At 44.0% G+C, this 19,793-nt stretch overlaps 1 protein-coding gene across 1 annotated transcript; it reads left to right on the forward strand.

Annotated features, from left to right (window-relative positions):
• Positions 1 to 51: 51 nt before the first annotated feature.
• Positions 52 to 19,016, forward strand: abcd2 (ATP-binding cassette, sub-family D (ALD), member 2; the record flags this gene model as incomplete). The annotated part of the gene is made up of 10 exons (XM_080537889.1): positions 52 to 993; positions 1,426 to 1,606; positions 3,063 to 3,184; positions 6,175 to 6,343; positions 11,834 to 11,928; positions 12,255 to 12,400; positions 15,602 to 15,747; positions 17,982 to 18,066; positions 18,327 to 18,452; positions 18,803 to 19,016. 10 exons carry the CDS (start codon positions 52 to 54, stop codon positions 19,014 to 19,016), a joined length of 2,226 nt encoding a protein of 741 aa, XP_080394015.1.
• Between the last annotated feature and the right edge of the window lie 777 nt (positions 19,017 to 19,793).

The following is a 19,793-nucleotide window of genomic DNA, read 5'->3' on the forward strand; positions in this document are numbered from 1 at the left end:
AATAACACAAGAGAAGAATAAGCCTGCCCTAGCGTCGCATCGTAGAGAAAGATGTCCAATATACTTGATGCCGCGTCCAAAGTGAGATGGGACCGGACGACTGCGGCGAAGCGAGCTGTCTTTCTTGCGGCCGCAGCCTACGGTGTGAAAACCCTGTACCCCATCATACACAGACATGTCTGCAAGAGGAAAGACTGCAGGAATAACCGTGCGTCCAAAGGAGAGGAAAATGGATTGCAGGTGTCAGTCAAATCACAGACAGATGTCACTGGCTATAATAAATCCCTTGGAGTAAATGCACAATTTTTTAAGCAAATACTTGAACTGGCCAAAATCCTCTTTCCGAAGATTGTTTCCAAAGAGCTTGGTCTGCTATCTCTGCACTCTGTCGCGTTGATTTCCAGGACGTTTCTGTCTATCTATGTCGCTGGCTTGGATGGCAAGATTGTGAAAACAATCGTTGAAAAGGACCCTAGGAGCTTCATCATCCAACTGATGAAATGGCTCCTCATAGCTATCCCGGCCACGTTCGTGAACAGCATGATCCGCTACCTCGAGTGCAAGCTCGCTCTCGCCTTCCGCACTCGGTTGGTGGACCATGCTTACAAAACCTATTTCACGGACCAGACCTACTACAAGGTGAGCAACATGGACGGGAGATTGGCCAACCCCGACCAGTCGCTCACCGAGGACGTGATGATGTTCTCCCAGTCTGTGGCGCATCTCTACTCGAACCTCACCAAACCCATCTTGGATGTGATCCTCACGTCCTACACGCTCATCCAGACGGCCCGGTCCAGGGGTGCCAACGCCAGCGGGCCGACCCTCCTGGCTGGACTTGTGGTGTTCCTCACCGCTAAGGTCCTGCGGGCCTGCTCGCCTAAATTTGGGAAGCTGGTCGCCGAGGAGGCCCATAGGAAAGGATATCTCCGTTATGTGCATTCCAGGATAATTGCCAATGCTGAAGAGATCGCCTTCTACAGGGGCCACAAGGTAAAGTGATTACATTGATTGTGCACCAGGCATTGATCTTCATGCACTACAACCAAGAGAAATGGGCTGGATCAATACATGTCAATACCCAGGGTTATTGACATAATGCTACCCCTTAACAGCATCCTCCAAGTGATCAGTCACCTGGCATTCAAGCTTTCTTGATTATTCAAATGCATAGTTGCAGAACTGTCATGAATGTGTAATATGCTTTGAAGTGTGTGTGTGTGTGTGTGTGTGTGTGTGTATATGTATGTGTGTGTGTGTGTGTGTGTGTGTGTGTGTTGTGTGTGTGTGTTTGTGTCTGTGTGTCCGTGTATGTGTATGTGTATGTGTATGTGTATGTGTGTATGTGTGTGTATGTGTGTGTGTGTGTGTGTATGTGTGTGTGTGTGTGGATGTAGCTTAATGTAATTGTTATGCTTCTATCAGGTTGAAATGCGCCAGCTGCAGAAGTGCTACAGGGCGCTGGCAGACCAGATGAACCTCATCCTGTCCAAGCGTCTGTGGTACATCATGATCGAGCAGTTCCTGATGAAGTACGTGTGGAGTGGCAGCGGGCTGGTAATGGTGGCTGTGCCCATCATCACAGCCACCGGCTTCGCTGACAACGGTAAGACCTACAGCGATGGCTGTTATTCACAATAGCTTCTTGGTGTCAGGGTTCCCGCGCTGGTCTTAAAAAGCCTTGAAGTCTAAAATCCAGCAATCCAATTTATAATCCAATATATATTTTTGCAGTTATTTGGTCTAAAAATTAGGTGCTAGGTCTTAAAAACGAGATCCTGCAAGGAATTCAGTCCGACCACATCTATTTATGCGGAAATTAGGCCTAATCAAGCTGGAACCAAAAAAATGCCAATTCACTTCCTTTTTTGTCTGTATGGTAGTGAAATCCCTAATTTCATCACCTCGAGGATGACAAAAAGCTATCATATGGTGTCGCGAATAGGTTTAAAGTTATATTCAAAGAGGTCTAAAAAAGCACTAAAAAGATCTTAAATGTGACTTGACGAAACTTGTAGGAACCCTGTTGCCTATTGCCAATAAACTATTATCCCCAAGACGGCGCAACTAAGGGTGCCTAATAGGGTCACACCTACAAGCCATCACTGAGGTGAGGGAGTTAGTGCTGGGGCTCCAGTCTGTGTTTACCTCTGTACAAGTAAAGGTCTTGGATAGGTTGTCCTCTCCGGTTCAGTTGGTAGAGCGTGGTGCTAACAATGCTTTACGTTGTGGGTTGTAAGTTGCTTTGGATGAAAGTGTCAGCTAAATGGCATATCTGTGTTTGAACAAGCAGTGTCATTATGCAATAAGGTACGAGAGGCTGTGCCTTATTCTGAATGAAGTCATAGCCGAGGGGCGTTGTTAGGCTCGACGTGAAGCAGGCACCATACTTTGCAGGTGCAAATGCAGATGCTATGCAATGTATGGTAAACAGGTACATTTAGAAAACATGCCATAGCTGTTACTTTATCATGGAAGAAAGCAAGGCCTCAAACACCTCTCGGGCAATTAAATTATAATTCGTTTTAAGTTCATTAATCATAGTTAGTTCATTTAAGAGTGACTGTATTATAATCACAAAGCGCAGTTCCTGTTGATTTACATGGACATATACAGTGGCTGATCAGCGTGTGTTAGACTGCAGTAACCTTCGTGGTAGACTACATCCTGTATCTCAGTGAATAGCCTGAGGGTGTGACAGTAGATGTCAATGCTTCTGTTGTGCTTATCAGGGCTTCGCCTATTCATGCTGTTATCCTCCCTGAGGTGAAACATTGTATTTCTATACTACTCAAAAGTCTTCCCACCTCTCTCTTTTTACACGGTTTATGACACACTGTTTGGTCCCAGGAGCACAACAAAAGACCAGGCACACAACCTCACTGGGCTATGCAGTCCCATAGGAATGGCCTCATTTCATTCTGGCCCCATTCCCTTTCTTATACAGTACCTCCCTTGCCTAATGTTCACGTCTCTGCGAGCGGTCTAAGCCCCTAGGGCCAGACATGGAACTGTGCCCAGTATGTCAGCTCATGGATATGGTGTTTTCCTCTCTCCTGCAGAGACCGCAGATGGCCAAACTCAAGTGCTGGTCAGCGAGAGGACGGAGGCGTTCACCACGGCACGCAATCTCCTGGCCTCCGGAGCCGACGCCATCGAGAGGATCATGTCCTCCTACAAAGAGGTGACGGCAAAATGGTTGTCCCCTCTCCTTTTACACCCGAGTGGCACTAAAGTGATAGCCCTCTGTTACAGCCTGCTCCCGGGCGGACCGGCTGATGACAGCAAGGGTTTTCAAGGGTGAATGAATGAATGTCCTCCTGGTACATTCAATCACCGTGAACTGAGACAGGCCTGGGTTGAAATAGGATTTAAAACTATTTCAAATATCTATCTGTGGTTGGTTGTGTTTGCGTGGTGCAATTGAACTAATGGAATAGTCCTGAAAAGTGCTAACCCCACGCATCTGGCAGTGAGTACAGACTCAGGCCGACACTCAAAGCATTTGAAAGGATTCTGGGTTGAGGCCATGATACCATGAACCCACCTTTTAATCCCGAAATGGTGATGCATGTCCATTCATGTTCATTCATTTATTCCATCGCTTCATTTTTAGGCCTCTAAGAGGATTTGCCTTGAAAGGGCATTTTTATTTAGCTGCTGTATAGTGTTTCTAATCTGATTGTTGTGTGTGTTTGTTGTCATATTTGGGGATATATCAGTAATAACTATGAAATGACTCTGAGGGTAAAAAGCAGATGAAACGGTGATGTGCATTGTCAGCGTGTACCGTATTGGTTCCGTTTCATTAAGAGGAATTGAGAATATCAGGTCTTCGTGGTAAATTATGCAAAAATGATTGTTCTCCAATACTTTGCATTGTGAATCGGAAACCCAATCGAAGGTTACATTTAGCTGGAAGGTTACATTCAGCTGGAAGGTTACATTTAGCTGGAAGGTTACACTCAGCTGCATTACACCAACATGCTTTTCTACCATTGTGACTGCCAATGGCAGCCTTAAAGTCTAAAATCCAGCAATCCAATTTATAAGGCCTAAAAAGGTCTCAAATGTCAGTTATTCGGTCTAAAAATGAGGTGCTAGGTGTTAAAAATTAGATCCTGCAAGGAAATCAGTCCAACCACATCTATTTACGTGGAAATTAATCAAGCTGGAACCAAAAAAATGCCAATTCGCTTCCTTCTTTGTCTGTATGGCAGTGAAATCCCTAATTTCATCACCTCGAGGATGACAAAAAGCTATCAGTGTCGCGAATTGGTCTAAAATTATATTCAAAGAGGTCTAAAAAAAGGCATACTGCATACATGTTTGCCTATGATGACTGATGTATTGATGATTCACTTACTTCAGACAAGGTAAGTCGCTTTGGATAAAAGCATCTGCTGAATGTCAAAACATTTAAATAGAAATGGAAAAATGGATGGAAAAAGAAGGGATGGGGATTATTAAGTACAGTTGTGGATGCCACCCCAGCAAGCCCCTGCTTGCGTGCTCAGCTGGGCCACAGCGCAAACAGCCACATTCCTGAGGTTGTGCGCCTCACTCCACAACACACGAGGCCTCGCGTCTGCTGTCACCTCAGACAGCGTCAACACCAGAGGCCCACAGGCTCGGTTGGACCCTAAATTAGCATGTTTGATTTTTCATTTTGCCCAAATCATCCCAAATTCTCAGAAAATCAATAATTTAAATGACTGAGATGATTTGGGCATGTCGTTTTGAACATGCTTATTTAGGGTCCATTGACATCCATAGGTCTTTGGTTAAAAATGCTAACAGTTAGCGATTAGTGACAGTGCCCAGTTGAACAGAACCTAAGTGTGGATTGAAGTCTGTCCTTACCTTTCAGGGTAAGGAACCCAATGTGATGGATGAACTATCCCTTTAACTGTTAACCTACTTCTAGGAATAAATAGGTCATAAACATGTTTCACATCAGGTCAGTCATCAACAGTCAGTGAAAGCTCTGCCCTATACTTTGTGTGTGTGTGTGTGTGTGTGTGTGTGTGTGTGTGTGTGTGTGTGTGTGTGAGAGTGTGTGTGAGAGTGTGCGATTGTGTGAGTGTGCGAGTGTGTGTGTGTGTGTGTGTGTGTGTGTGTGTGAGTGTGTGAGTGTGCGAGTGTGTGTGTATGTGTGTGTGAGAGAGAGTGTGTGTGTGTGTGTGTGTGTGTCATCACTGTAGCTCACCCTGGAGCGTCAGCAAGTTTTCCTCTCTGGTGGCTTAGTCTAGCTGGGAATAATCCTCCATCTGTTGATCATCCAGTGGGCTCGCCCTCTCAGGAGGAGGCACGTCTACCCCACGCAACGCATGCTGCTGTCTCTGGCTCAGCTCCGCGTCTTTCTCCCAGTCCCAATGCACCACGCCTCACTGTGCCACCAGGGAGAGATTTCCTAAACACTTTGTTCTAAACTTAGCCCAGCTACCTCAGCAAAGAAGCTGCAACAGTAATAGAAAATAAAGCAACAGCATCACTGACTACCCAGTCACAGTAACAAATGTCATTTATAATAAGTGTACAGTAAACAAATGATGTAGCGGCCCTCTGTAGAAGGAGTGATGGAATGAAGCCTGGGAATGAAGCAAGACGTTTAGTCACTTTCTGTGATCAAAGAGACAAATCATTTGGCCGCCATTAAGATACTGTCGTAGTAACTCTATTGCTATAAGACACCTTTACTTCAAAATATTATTTTGGCATTTTGATACAGTTAGAGTTACAAATGCTACTGGCGAAATACCTAGGTTTCACAACTGGTTTTCTGCTTAACAGATTTACTGTGTTGTTGGGGGGACAATTAACCACACTGCCAAGTGTGTATTTCACTGTACAGATGTAGCCTACAGGCTTAGAAAAAAGCTGCATCCCAGAGCCATCAAATATTCTTTGGCTGTCCTTGGGAGAGAACCCTTTGAAGAACGCTTTTGGTTTCCATGGTGAACACTTTCCGCAGAAAGTTCGAAATGGAACCCAACATATTTATTTAGAGGATTCTCCCACAGGGACAGCCAAATTAAATAAACAGGTTGTTCAGGGCTTCTTAGAATTGCCCTCGCAGGGTTAAAGTGACCTAACTAGCTCACTCTGACTCTGACTGGGCTTATTTGGACCACACGGAATGACCGTTGACCTTCCTGGTTGTGTGTGTGATAGGTAACGGAGCTGGCGGGCTACACGGCACGAGTGCACAACATGTTCCTGGTGTTTGGCGAGGTGCAGAAGGGCGTGTTCAAGCGGTCGACCGTGACAACCGGGACGGGGGAAGAGAAGAAGAAGGTGGCCAGGCCAGAGATGCACATCGACGGACCTCTGGAGATCAAAGGTACACTGGAGGAACATGTGTAGTGTTAGTACAGCTAAAGTATCAGGCCTAGTTGTAGTGGAGTGATTGTAGTACAGCTATAATGGAATGTTACTTGTTGTCACGGTAACGACACCTGGGATGCATTTCATTCCAGAAAGTCCCATCTCTGCCCTCTTTCACTCCACATCTCAAATCGGAGAGAGCTCGGTGTGGGTGTCAAGGCAACAATAATGGCACCTATTTTGCATCGTGTCTCTTTCACCGGTCCATTCTCATCGGACCCTTAAGAAGGAGTAAACGAGGGAGCAGAGAAGGAGACAATTATTTGGAATGGGATGCAGCCCTACTGTTTGCTGATGCAACACTGAGTCACAGGGCCTGTCTATACTGGGCATGCTCGTTTGCTGTGGTGAATCATCGTGGAGGGGGTTCAACGTGATGGGTGGGTTTATTGACAAGGCTACAGGCGATGCGTACACCCACTCTCTATCAGGCTGCCTCAAGTTTGTGTTTCAGCAGGCTGGCAGAGTTACAAACTCCTCCTTGAAGCACGGCAGACACTGGGCTGCAATTACCGAAGAGTACTCACACGCAGGACACACATGTGCACGCGCACACACACACACACACACACACACACACACACACACACACACACACACACACACACACACACACACACACACACACACACACACACACACACACACACACACACACACACACACTACTCTTTAGCCAGCAGATGAAGCTTGTAATGCAGCTCTCTGTCACAAGACACAGAGCACACAAGTTCTCAAGGTTAAATCATATAGTTGAATGTCCCTTAACATCAGGGCCTTACTGCCCTACCTTTGTTTGATGAGTTTAAAACAGCTATTGACCTAGGGATGAAAGGTCTTTTCTGGTAGTTTTGTTTTTGTTGTTTTTTTAAATCAGATTTTTCTGCCTGAAGGTAGAAGTGGATGGGACAGATTGTCTAAAAACCTTGTTGGAGCGCTTGTTGACTGCTCTGAGGTAGTTTGTGAGTTGGTCTGCTTCTGTCCTATAATCTTGCTTGCTCGCTTGATGATCCTTGCTAGCTTGGTCTTGTTTTTGACTGTCAGATGGTGGAGACAGTAATCCAGGTTGAATGTCAATACTCTCAATGAGTTTATTTGGTTTGTAGACAAAGGGTATTCTCCTTCTCACATTGAAGCTCCTAATTGTCCTTTTTAAGAACACATGTGTGCAGATTTAAAACCTGCTCTACCTCCTGTCCCATGACAGTGAGTGGCTCGGCGAATGGGTGTGATGACATATTTGCTCTGTTGTCTCCCAGACACAGCTGGTCTTCCTGACGTACAGTGCAACTAGCAGTGAGCCAGGACGCCAGGGTGGAGACATAGCTGTCATACTTGTTTACAGTACGTTCGTCAAACAGGCAAAACACTAAAAGCCAAGACCTTTGCATATTTCAAACGGCACTCACGGTATTCAATCCAGATGAGAGGGGGAGAATGTGATTCTAAACGTAGCTGAAAAAAGCAAACACAGCTCCAACCTGTTGTGTCCTTTAAGACCATATGGACCAGCATCCTTACGAGGGTTCCTCCTGCAGAAGACAGCTAGGACATATCAGTCTTCCCCTGATACTGATATAGAGCTTTCCTCTGGGGTCTGTCTGGCTGATATCCTGCATCTCAGTGGGGCCTTTGTTCTGATCAAATACGGCATAACGAAAAAAGTGTTGTTTATTTGCAATTCATTTGCAAGCTGGATGGGGTCCAAGCATTGGATAGATTGGCCCTGCTGTGGTTTGGCCATCATGAGAACAAGGTTAAGGCCTTTCCGGGCGTCCGGCGTGAATGCCTTCCCAGAAATGAGCAGCTCCTCAACCTTGTTTTAGTTAACTCAGTTTAGCATTACTCTTCCTATTTTCCAATGTCGCTATTTAGAGTGTGGGATTTTGTGTTATGTTGTAGGAAGGCGTATTTGTTACGTACCAGACACAGGTTCACATCTTTCGTAACCCAAGGTTTTTTGGTAGGATATACTTTCACAGTTTTTGTGGGAATACTAGAGTCTGGACAGATACAACACATCGCAGGTGAGGGAGTCAGTAAGCAGGTCAATACCATTGTCACAACCATGAAAGAAAACATCCCTAATTTACATACGAAAATATTTCCATAACGAAGCTCAGGAGCGTCACCTATCCAGCTATGGGTAACCTTTGTTTGTGTGCATGCGGCTTCTGCCTCTGTCAGGGCCTGGGGAGGAGATGCACCTCCACTGTGGTCAGAGCGCCCGAGATGTACCTGGAGATAATGTCAGGCACATTTTCAAAACACACCAGGAGTATTCATGCCAGAGATTACTGAAGTATCTGTACTGCATTCAATACCGCATGATACTGGACATAGTGTTATATCTGAGAGAGAGAGAGAGAGAGAGAGAGAGAGAGAGAGAGAGAGAGAGAGAGAGAGAGAGAGAGAGAGAGAGAGAGAGAGAGAGAGAGAGAGAGAGAGAGAGAGAGAGAGAGAGAGAGAGAGAGAGAGAGAGAGAGAGAGAGAGAGAGAGAGAGAGAGAGAGAGAGAGAGAGAGAGAGAGAGAGAGAGAGAGAGAGAGAGAGAGAGAGAGAGAGAGAGAGAGAGAGAGAGAGAGAGAGAGAGAGAGAGAGAGAGAGAGAGAGAGAGAGAGAGAGAGAGAGAGAGAGAGAGAGAGAGAGAGAGAGAGAGAGAGAGAGAGAGAGAGAGAGAGAGAGAGAGAGAGAGAGAGAGAGAGAGAGAGAGAGAGAGAGAGAGAGAGAGAGAGAGAGAGAGAGAGAGAGAGAGAGAGAGAGAGAGAGAGAGAAAGAGAGAATTTGAATGTAAATGAATTACTGTAAAAAGCCTTTATTGGTGTAATTCAACACAAAAAAACTATGCAATACTTACAAATAAAACACATAACTCAATCACATCTTAAAAATGTAAAAAACAACAAAAAGTGTTGGAGGCAACGATCAATGTGTGCATCTGGTGATAGAGTGCTCCTCACTAAGCACTACTGCTATTGTTAGGGCTCTGTTAACACTAGAACAGCCAGAGTAAAGAAAAATGTTATACCTTTGCACTCGATCAAATTTCAGGACCCTCCTTTCATGACTTTTCCTAGATATGTGCGTTCTACCACCCAGTATCCTTACATTTTCAAAATCACATCAGGATAAGCTAGTATAAAGCTATTTTGCCGTTTTTCTGTGTAGGAAGCAGGCTCATTTACAAGCGGCCAACTAGTGGTCTTTGTGTGTAAATTAGGGATGCACCGAACATTCGGCCACCGAATGTATTCGGCCGAATATCGCAAAATAAAGCACATTCGGTATTCGGCCGAATGTGTGAAAACACATGTTTACCACCGAATAGTGGCCGTGTTTTGATGACGCAATACAATTAAATATAACTCTCAACAGGCGCGCGGCCCGAGGCGACGCACGTTCGTAAATTCACTCAGGAAATCCGATCAGCACTCGTGGAATGCCTCTCGTCCAATCAAATGACTCGGTTTCTCTATGACGTCGGGCCCAGTGTGCGCTCCAGCGCTCTCAGAGCGACTTTACGAACGCAACCTTACACTCATCTAGCTAGTTAGCTTAGCAGTCGTAGCTCAATTTAAAATTGGAGTGAGAAGCAGAGTTGTTGCCTTGTTGAAAACATATTCAGACTCCCAGCTGTTCTACACGAGTTTATGACATGCAGCTGTATCATGCGGTGGTTTCTATGCAAACCAGAGACTATAAAAACAAAAGATATTCATTCTGAAATAACATGAACTATTATCCTTACACTCAGGTGGACTCAATTCAACTTGTTGAATGACTTGTTGAAGACATTTAGCATTTGACCTAATTTTAAGAGTGACAAAGGGTCTGAATACTTATGTACATGAGGTATTTCTGTATTTACATTTTAATACATTTGCAAACATTAAAACACGTTTTTACTTAGATTATGGGGTACTGTGTGTGGATTGATGGCAAATCTATTCAAAAATGTGAAAAAAGTGAAGGGGTCTAAATACTTTCTGAAGCCTATGTAGAGACAAATCATGAATATCATTAACTTGAACCCTGGAAAGCAGTAGAGATTAAATCCCACGATAATTAGTTATAATAAGTTATATATAAAAGTTCTTTTTTTTCAATCTCAATTTCTTTCTTTGAGAAGCATGAATAAAAAGCAAAATGTATTTAGTTTATGCAATGATAAAATTAAAAACTGCCGATACACATTCGGTATTCGGTATTCGGTATTCGGCCAAGTGTTTCCTTAAATTCGGCTTCGGCCTCGGCCAAGAATTTTCATTTCGGTGCATCCCTAGTGTAAATAGCAGCTTGAGCATTGTACCGAGGCGGCTCTCTCAGCAGGTAAAAAAGGCACGGCTGTTGTAGTGTTAAAGTAGCGAAAAAGAGAGAATGAAGAGAAGACTTCGCATGGAATCTGCTGCTCCCAAGGGCAGTCGACCTGACAGATGATACCTGTCGGCCGAAACCTTTTTTTTGCGTGGAATAAAATAATAATGCACCCATATATATGCCATTTAGCTGATGCTTTTATCCAAAGCGACTTACATTGCAGTGAGTGCATACATTTTTCAGTATACATAGTCCCAGCGGGAATCGAACCCACAACCTAACCGTTATCACAATGCTCTACCAACTGAGCCGCAGAGGACCACAACAGGGTTGCCGCGCTGGTCTTAAAAAGCCTTTAAGTCTAAAATCCAGCAATGCGATTCATAAGGCCTAAAAAGGTTATTAGGTGCTAGGTATTAAAAATGAGATTAGCTTGTCCTGCAAGGAAATCAGTCCGACCACATCTATTTACGCGGAAATGAAAAAGTACTTTTGAGTAATTATGGGACTTATTTATTTTATATTAATTATCCTTCAGACCTTTTTGTCTGTATGGCAGTGAAATCCCTAATGTCATCACCTCGGTGCCACGAACAGGTCTAAAATTCCATCCAAAGAGGTCTAAAAAAGGTCTAAAAATGTCACCTGGGAGCAGCATTCTGTGTGTGGGCTTCTCTCCAGTATTCGATGACGCTGTTTTTAGCCCGGGATCGGATCTGTAGATAAGTGAATCAAGTGTACATCTGTTTTTTTGGATTGCTCAGTTACAGTAGCCCCTTAGCTCTTACATCTTCACATCTATGTCCGTCGAGCGTCGACAGTACTATATCTAAATAGGAATAGTATTGTAGCGAAGAGCGGGGTAGATAGAGTAGCTTACCCAGAGCGAGGATCGAACTCACAACTGTCCGCTTCCCAACCGGGGGTCGACTGCCCTGGGCCAAGATAGTTAACTCCCTGGGCAGAGACGCTAACGGACCTTTATCTAGGGGTCGGTCCAGAATAACGGCCACTCTTTTATCACAGTCGCCTAATGTGCTGTCTTCCAACGTGAGCGTAGTCATGATAGTACAGTAATCTCTACACAACGACTGACTGACTGAACCTGTTTGTCCCCCTCCCCTGTGCAGGGAAAGTCATCGATGTGGACAAGGGCATCGTGTGTGAGAACGTCCCCATCATCACCCCGAATGGAGACGTGGTGGTGTCCAGCCTAAACTTCAAGGTGAGAAAGGAACACACAACCTGGTTGCATTGGTCTTGGAACTACGGTTTATTTATATATCCCTCTCTCGAGCACCCCTGGGTTTCACCTGTGGGGTGTTTGTTACTGTGTGTCGACTCTCCTGTGTGTTCATTAAGAAACACTAGACTCTCCTGTGTGTTCATTAAGAAACACAGCAGCCATTTTCTCCTGGGATTGTGGTACGGGCTTTGTTCTGCTAACGTTCGTCCGATTTGAATGAAATTAGAACTGAACTGAGGTGAACTGTACAGTATTACGTCGTAGCTGCATAATGTTATCATATATGTGTTATATATGTGATGTAGGTGGAAGAGGATATGCACCTGCTGATCACAGGCCCTAACGGCTGTGGGAAGAGCTCTCTGTTCAGGATCCTCAGTGGCCTCTGGCCGGTCTATGGAGGACTGCTGTACAAGCCCTCCCCTCAGCACATGTTCTACATCCCACAGAGGTGGGTGACACACACACACACACACACAAACACACACACACACACACACAAACACACACGTACGCACACAAACACACACATACACACACACACACACAAACACACACATACACATACACACACGGACATACACACGCACAAACACGTGCACACACGCACACACACACACACGGACACACACACACACACACACACACACACATAAACACACAAACACACACACACACACTGTTGATACAGCTGCGGTATGTCATCGTATTGAAACACTGTGTGTGTGTGTGTGTGTGTGTGTGTGTGTGTGTGTGCGTGTGTGCGTGTCTGTAATCGCATACCGTGTAACCGGACCCGTATGAGAGTCAGAGGAAACCAGAGCGGAGAGCAGTGAAATATTTACCAGACGCCTCTGCCAGCCTCCCCACAGGAGAGCTGAATATTTCACATGTTATGAGATGAAGCGTTGGCTAGCCTAGCCTCCCGGGCGCTAACCAGCAGCAGCTAAAGGATCTGTACTGGATGTTACTTCCTTTATACTCCTAACACCTCCTGTCACACCTCCGCTGTTCCCCAACACTTAGGCCCAATCCCGATTCCCTTTTCTACCCCTATTGCTCGTTTTCGAGTGTGACTCGATTTCAAGCCAAGGCCTTCGAACAGAGCCACAAGCCATAGGGGTTGAAATCTACCCCTATGAATTGGGACAGCCCTTCACGACGGATACGTCATCAGCAGTGGTTTAAATAGACGCGGTACGGGTGACACGTTATGTTGCCGGCGAATTCTCACATCTCGCAATGCCTTCTTCAGCTGTGTTTATTTTTGTTGCGTGTGCTATAAGCATCTTTTTTAGTTTATTATCAACACACCTGAGAAATCATGGAAGAGGGACAACCCTTCAAGACTGATACGTCATCAGGAGTATCGTAGAAAAGCATTGACGCTCGCGACTCATTCACAACTTCACTTTTACGCTATCAATCGATCAAACAAGTCATCAAATAAAAAAGAACAATGCTTCATTATCAGACCATGACAGAATAACGGCGCTCTAACCTGTATGAAACCTGTGCTCCTACCCTGCCAGTCTGCACTGATTTAGGACAACAGTGCAACAACTTCGCGGCTGAACTTTAGTTCAATTTACGGCGTCATATATAGGGTTGGGTACCGAAAACCGGTACCGGTATGGTACCGGTTACTTTACATTCGGTACCTACCGAACCGAATTACAAGAGAGATTTCGGTTCCTCGTTTCGGTTCCTCTGTCGCCCCCTGGTGTCCGAAACGGACGTTACATGCAACTGCACGTGACATCGCCTGTTAAAGTTCCACTCAGTGCATGTAATCCGAGACTGAATCGCTCTCAACAAGTGCGAGGCGACGCGCTTGCAAAACAGTTTTGTGATTGGTCTGAATTTAGCGGGAAATTTGGATTTCAGGAAATCCCTCTCCTTTGCGTCTCTCCATCACTTAAACAACGACATTGGCAGGGGAAAAGAATTGGAGTCGAATTTTTATTGACAACGGATTTACATGCTGGAAAAACATGCTGCTAAAATTCAGGGAACATTTTGACAATAAGAGACACAAGGAAGCTGTAGTCGCGTGGTCTAACTATAGTACAGGGCAATATGCGTGGGGCAAAAATAATCTAAAATCATCACGAACAGAACGGCGGAGGTACGGGAAAACAGGGCTCATGTCGCTGTCATCAAAGGTAAAAGTTGGTTTTCTTTAACTCAGCTGATGCATTACCTTGCTGTTGATTGTTTACCGAATGCTCCATCTGACTGTCACACTGTGATTTTACAGTTAATGAGTAACGTTAGCTCGTTTTGTGCGTGTACTCTCATGAAGGCCTACTTCATATTGATAAGCTGATAATCTTTCAGTGTGTGTGTGTGTGTGTGTGTGTGTGTGTGTGTGTGTGTGTGTGTGTGTGTGTGTATGTATGTACTGTATGTGAGTCAGTCACAAGTTTATATTCTACGGACGTTGTTCAGTGCTGTATGCGCGTTCCCGGTTCTGTGTGTACTCTTGTATACTTCATATTCAATGAGCTGATTATCTTTCACTGTGTGTGTGTGTGTGTGTGTGTGTGTGTGTGTGTGTGTGTGTCTTGGGCGTATCTGTCAGTCACATGTAGGCTATATTATACGGTAACCTATGTTCAGTGCTGTAGTTCCCCATGTTCTGCTGCAACTGTAGCATCAGGATATGTTGGTATTTGATCACCTTATATAAAACATCGCTGCTCAGCATTAATGGCGTGCACTCGGAAAATCCAAACGGTACCCAACCCTAGTCATATACCATCAATGGGAAACATGGAAAAATGCATGACTTACATGTTTAATTTTATGACGTTCCGAAATCCGAAGTGACAGGAACACTGCCGCTGTCCACTGTCCACTGCATTAATTAACTATTACTACGTTAGACACAGCACCGACATAAAATAGATTTTTTTGGTTATGCTTGTTATAAATAAAAGGTCTATAATGCATTGTAATGACATTAAACTAAGATAATAAGATGGTTATCATAATTTTTCAAATCTTTATTAATAAGTAATTACAGAGAAAGTAAAATGACATTTCCGCATTGAATAGAGCGACATAACATTTCTGTAGATGATTCGCAATGCATCCTGGAATCAAGGGGTAGCGTACCCCTATGGCTTCGAAGCTAGTCTGGTCCTGGAATCGTTCGAAATGAAGTCATAGTTAGCCCTCGAAATGAAGCCATGGCTCGATGAAATATGAATTGGGATAGCCCTCCCCCTAAACGTGAACGCGCAAATCAAGCCATAGGGGTGAAAACGAAGCCGTAGGGATGAATTGGGATTGGCCCTTAGTGTGATGAAATGGCCCTCTGGAGGTTAATGCTACAGTGTTAGATCAACTAGGATGTGTGTGTGTGTGTGTGTGTTTTGCTTCATGAAAAAAAAACAGGATGCACTCCAGAAAAAGCTGAACCCGCAATTATTTTTAGATTTTTGAAAACTGAAAGTTCGAAATGTTGATCGAGTATGTTACAAAAAAGAATAGAAATACCGGTAGACAGTTTTTTTTTTTTCTTCAACATTTCGGTTCTGTGTCCTTTATCGAGACAGAGTGTGTTACCCCACAATGAATCTCAGTCAGGACCCCAACATGAATACAAGCTGTTCCCCCCTCTCTCCCTCCCTCCCTCCCCCACCAGGCCGTACATGTCCATAGGGACGCTGCGTGACCAGGTCATCTACCCAGACTGCCTGGAGGACATGCATGAGCGGGGCTACAGGGACAAGGACCTGGAGGCCATCTTGGACATTGTCAACCTCAACCACATTGTCACCCGAGAAGGAGGTAGGAACTGGGGGGCGGGGGTGTAGAGGGTGGTACGAACTAGGGGGTTTGAGGGAGATGGGGACTGGAAGTATGTGGTGGGTGTTCAAACTTGGGGCGGGGGTGGGGGGGGGGGGGGGGTTGGAGTCGAAGGGTATGAGGGTGAATGTGTTCCCTGTGACAAGAGCACACGTTAATGATGTATTATTAACACTCCAATCTGATGTGCAAGAGTTATCAAAACATTTACATTTACATTTTTGGCATTTAGCAGACACCTTATTCCAAAGCGACTTACAATCAATACATTTGACTAAGCAATGAATCATCAATCCACCAGTCGTAGCAGGAAGAGTAATCCAGCTCAGGCCCGGGGCCATTGATAGAAGGAAAAACCTTCTTCTATCACCTTCTTCTAAACCTAACTTTTTATTTGTATTTGTTTATTTAGACACTGGAGAAACAGAGAAACAGTACAAGGGGGGCAAATAGAAGTTTTTAGGGGACACAGTAGAGGGGAAAAGCGGGTGTCTTCAGGAGACGCAATGCTGGGGGGCAGTAGATGTCTCAGGAGGAGCAGTTAAGGTGTAACCTGAAGAGATGGGTCTTCAGTCTACAACGGAAGATGGGTAGTGACTGCAGTTCTGACAGCCGTGGGAAGCTCATTCCACCAGCGGGGAGCCAGTGTCAAAACAAACAACAGGCAAATGTAGTCTGAAACTTAAGAGGTAACAAATTGACATGGAAGTCAATGACACACCTATAAATTAAATAAATAAATGTTGACCTCTAGTCAAGTCAAGTTTATTTGTATAGCACATTGTCCTACACAAGGCAACTCAAAGTGCTTTACCTACAACATTGAAAGACATTATATTAAAGTCAATTAGAATTTAAAACAATCTTAATAACTTATAACTAACTTATAACTTAAAAGCAGTTAAAAAAGTGATAAACATATCTGTGTGTGGAGACAAGACAGATGGCCTGTTGTGTGTCGACATACTCAATTCCTCTTGGTTCAGCTAGCACATCTAGACATCTTCCTCAAAAGCTTCACGGTCTCTGTTGAAATATAAATGCAATATCCTGTGTATAACGTATACAGGTGCAACTCAAAAAAATTGAATATCGTGCAAAAGTTCATTCATTTCAGTAATTCAACTTAAAGGGTTAAACTTAAATAGTATATAGACTCATTGCATTGTACATATGCATGATTATACTTTTCAGAGGGCTGACATTTCTGTATTTAAAATCCTTTTCTTATTGATTTCATGTAATATTAAAACATTTCTGAGATATTTAATTTCATAAGCTGTAAGCCATAATCATCAAATTTATAACAAATAAAGGCTTTAAATATCTTGCTTTTCATGTAATGAGTCCATATAATATCTAAGTTTAACCCTTTAAGTTGAATTACTGAAATAAATGAACTTTTGCACGATATTCTAATTTTTTTAGTTGCACCTGTATGTAGAATGACCAACCAGGATATTTCTATCAGTGGCGTCCCTTCATGGCGGTGGCTGTATTTAGACCCCTAATTGCTTGTATTTATACTGTATTTAATCCAGGTGCTTTCCCAACCTCCTGATAGAGTACCAACAATAGGGTCTATTGTTGAGGCCCAAACTAAGCTTGGTGACCTGGGGTCAAAGCCATGAATGGCTGCTCTGTACCCATGTGTGAAGCATCTCCAAGTCAGTCGGAAACTCAACTCAAATAATCTCTGTAATACAGATTTTTCGGATGTTGGCTTCAATCCAAAGGCGATAATTACGTTTCTCATTGAGGAAAGGCTACAGAGGACAGTGGAGTCCATGCTCTCCTGCGTCACACGGCCAGCATCCATAGTCTGGATTAGGAAGAATGGCGCTTTGATCTGTCGTTGTTCAAAGCTGAAATTAATATTTCTTTGTAGCTGGACAAAGATAATGTTTGTTTCTCTCTCTACCCTCTGTGGTTTGATAGCAGCGACAGTTCAATTCAGTTTAGTCAAGCGTGACAATCTCTCTCCAGTTTAATGTTTTCCAAGAATTATAGCACCCGCTGTGTATTATAATCCTCTGGTTTATGTTAGTAATGGTCAATAAGACCCTGGTCTAAGTCAATAGTGGTGATTGGGATAATGTCCCACAGTGTGTGTGTGTGTGTGTGTGTGTGTGTGTGTGTGTGTGTGTGTGTGTGTGTGTGTGTGTGTGTGTGTTGAGTTGTATCAGTAGTAACTGTGATGTCTCTGTGAGGTGCAGGCTGGGATGCAGAGATGGACTGGAAGGACGTGTTGTCTGGAGGAGAGAAACAGAGGATGGGGATGGCTCGCATGTTCTACAACAGGTCAGACAGACACCTCCATCTTTGTCTAAAAACGATATACTGTACATTACAGGCCTGGGCCAAAATAGGTTTTGTTTTCTTTCAAAAATGTGCTACATTACATTACATTGGCAGTAATGACGTGAGTTCTCCCCCTTACAATGTGAGCGCTTTGGGAGTCTGAAAATGCAATGAATTATCTAATTTGTCAATGAATGAAGCGTTCATTAGGTAGTTGATTAACTAGAGATGTTTTGTTTGTTTGTTTGTTTGTTTGTCAGGCCCAAGTATGCCCTGTTGGATGAGTGCACCAGTGCAGTGAGCATCGACGTGGAGGGGAAGATATTCCAGGCGGCAAAGGATGCTGGGATATCGCTGCTGTCAATCACCCACAGGCCCTCCCTTTGGTAAGAGACAAACACAGCACACTACAGGACATGTAGTCCCCTCTGCCACTGCTGATATCCTCCCAGTGTCGAGCATGACTGTAGAACAAGCACCAAGACCAGACCCAAACATCATATAACAAGACATAACAAGACATAACATGACATAACATGACATAACATCACATGGCAAGACATACAATATCAAAAAGTATTCACCTAGCATAACATAACACAACCTTAAAACAATACTAAAATTGTTACCCAACACACACAAATAAACAAAACACAACACAAAATCCCATAAATAAACTCTTCGAACCCCCCCCCCCCCCGAACCTGTGATCACGCTTCGGTCTCTCCACCCACAGGAAGTACCACACGCACTTGCTGCAGTTTGACGGTGAGGGAGGTTGGCGGTTCGAGCAGCTGGACACGGCGACCAGACTCTCGCTGACGGAGGAGAAACAGCGCCTGGAATCGCAGCTGGCGGGCATCCCCAAGATGCAGCTAAGACTGAACGAACTCTGCAAGGTCCTAGGAGAGGACTCTGTCCTCAAAACGGCCGACGTGAAAGAGGAGTGATGGAGAGAGAGAGAGAAAGATAGAAACGGATGGATGGATGGATGGATGGATGAATTAATGGATGGATGGCCAGAGAAGTAATAGTATTATGTTTTTTGAACGCATTAGAACGCACACCAACCGCATATTCAAATATACAATTTCAGTTTATTTGTTTGAACAATGTGGTAACATTCTTTTTCTTTTTTCTTTTTTCACTTTTACTAACTTTAAAACGTTGCTACTTTTAGAGGGATGTTTTCTTTTTATTGTGGTAGTCTTTTAGAACGTACTTTTAAGAAATTTATTTATTTTCCTCTTAATCTTCTTATTTAATTCTAAAGAGATCAGTTATTTGTTGAGAGTTGTTTACACTCAAACGTTTCTCTTCTAAAAGTTAGGCAGTTTATTGAACACAATCCAGATTGACAATGACAGCTATTTTTAACTATTTAACAATCCTATCAAGTCAATCAGAATGCCGATTCATTTCAATCTTAGCCTCGAGCCTGTGGCACCACAGCTTTCGTCAGATTGTGTCTTTTTCCCCTAATCTCAGATCTCATCCTAATGTTACTGAATCTGTTGTTGGTAGCTTGTGTCTGGAGCACATCAGCAGGATCATATCACTGTCCTGATAACTCATCCTAGCTCTCAGAACTCATCTGGTTACAGGCTTCAGCACGGCAAAGAGGCGGCCATCTTGGGAGCTATTATTGGACGTGTTAGTGACGGAGGTCTGAACCCAGGCCTATAGGCTTCTGGTTTATTGAACAAATACAATGTGTCTCTAGCCAG

Source organism: Nansenia antarctica (assembly GCF_963989245.1).
Source record: "Nansenia antarctica genome assembly, chromosome: 8".
Classification (NCBI taxonomy): domain Eukaryota; kingdom Metazoa; phylum Chordata; class Actinopteri; order Argentiniformes; family Microstomatidae; genus Nansenia; species Nansenia antarctica.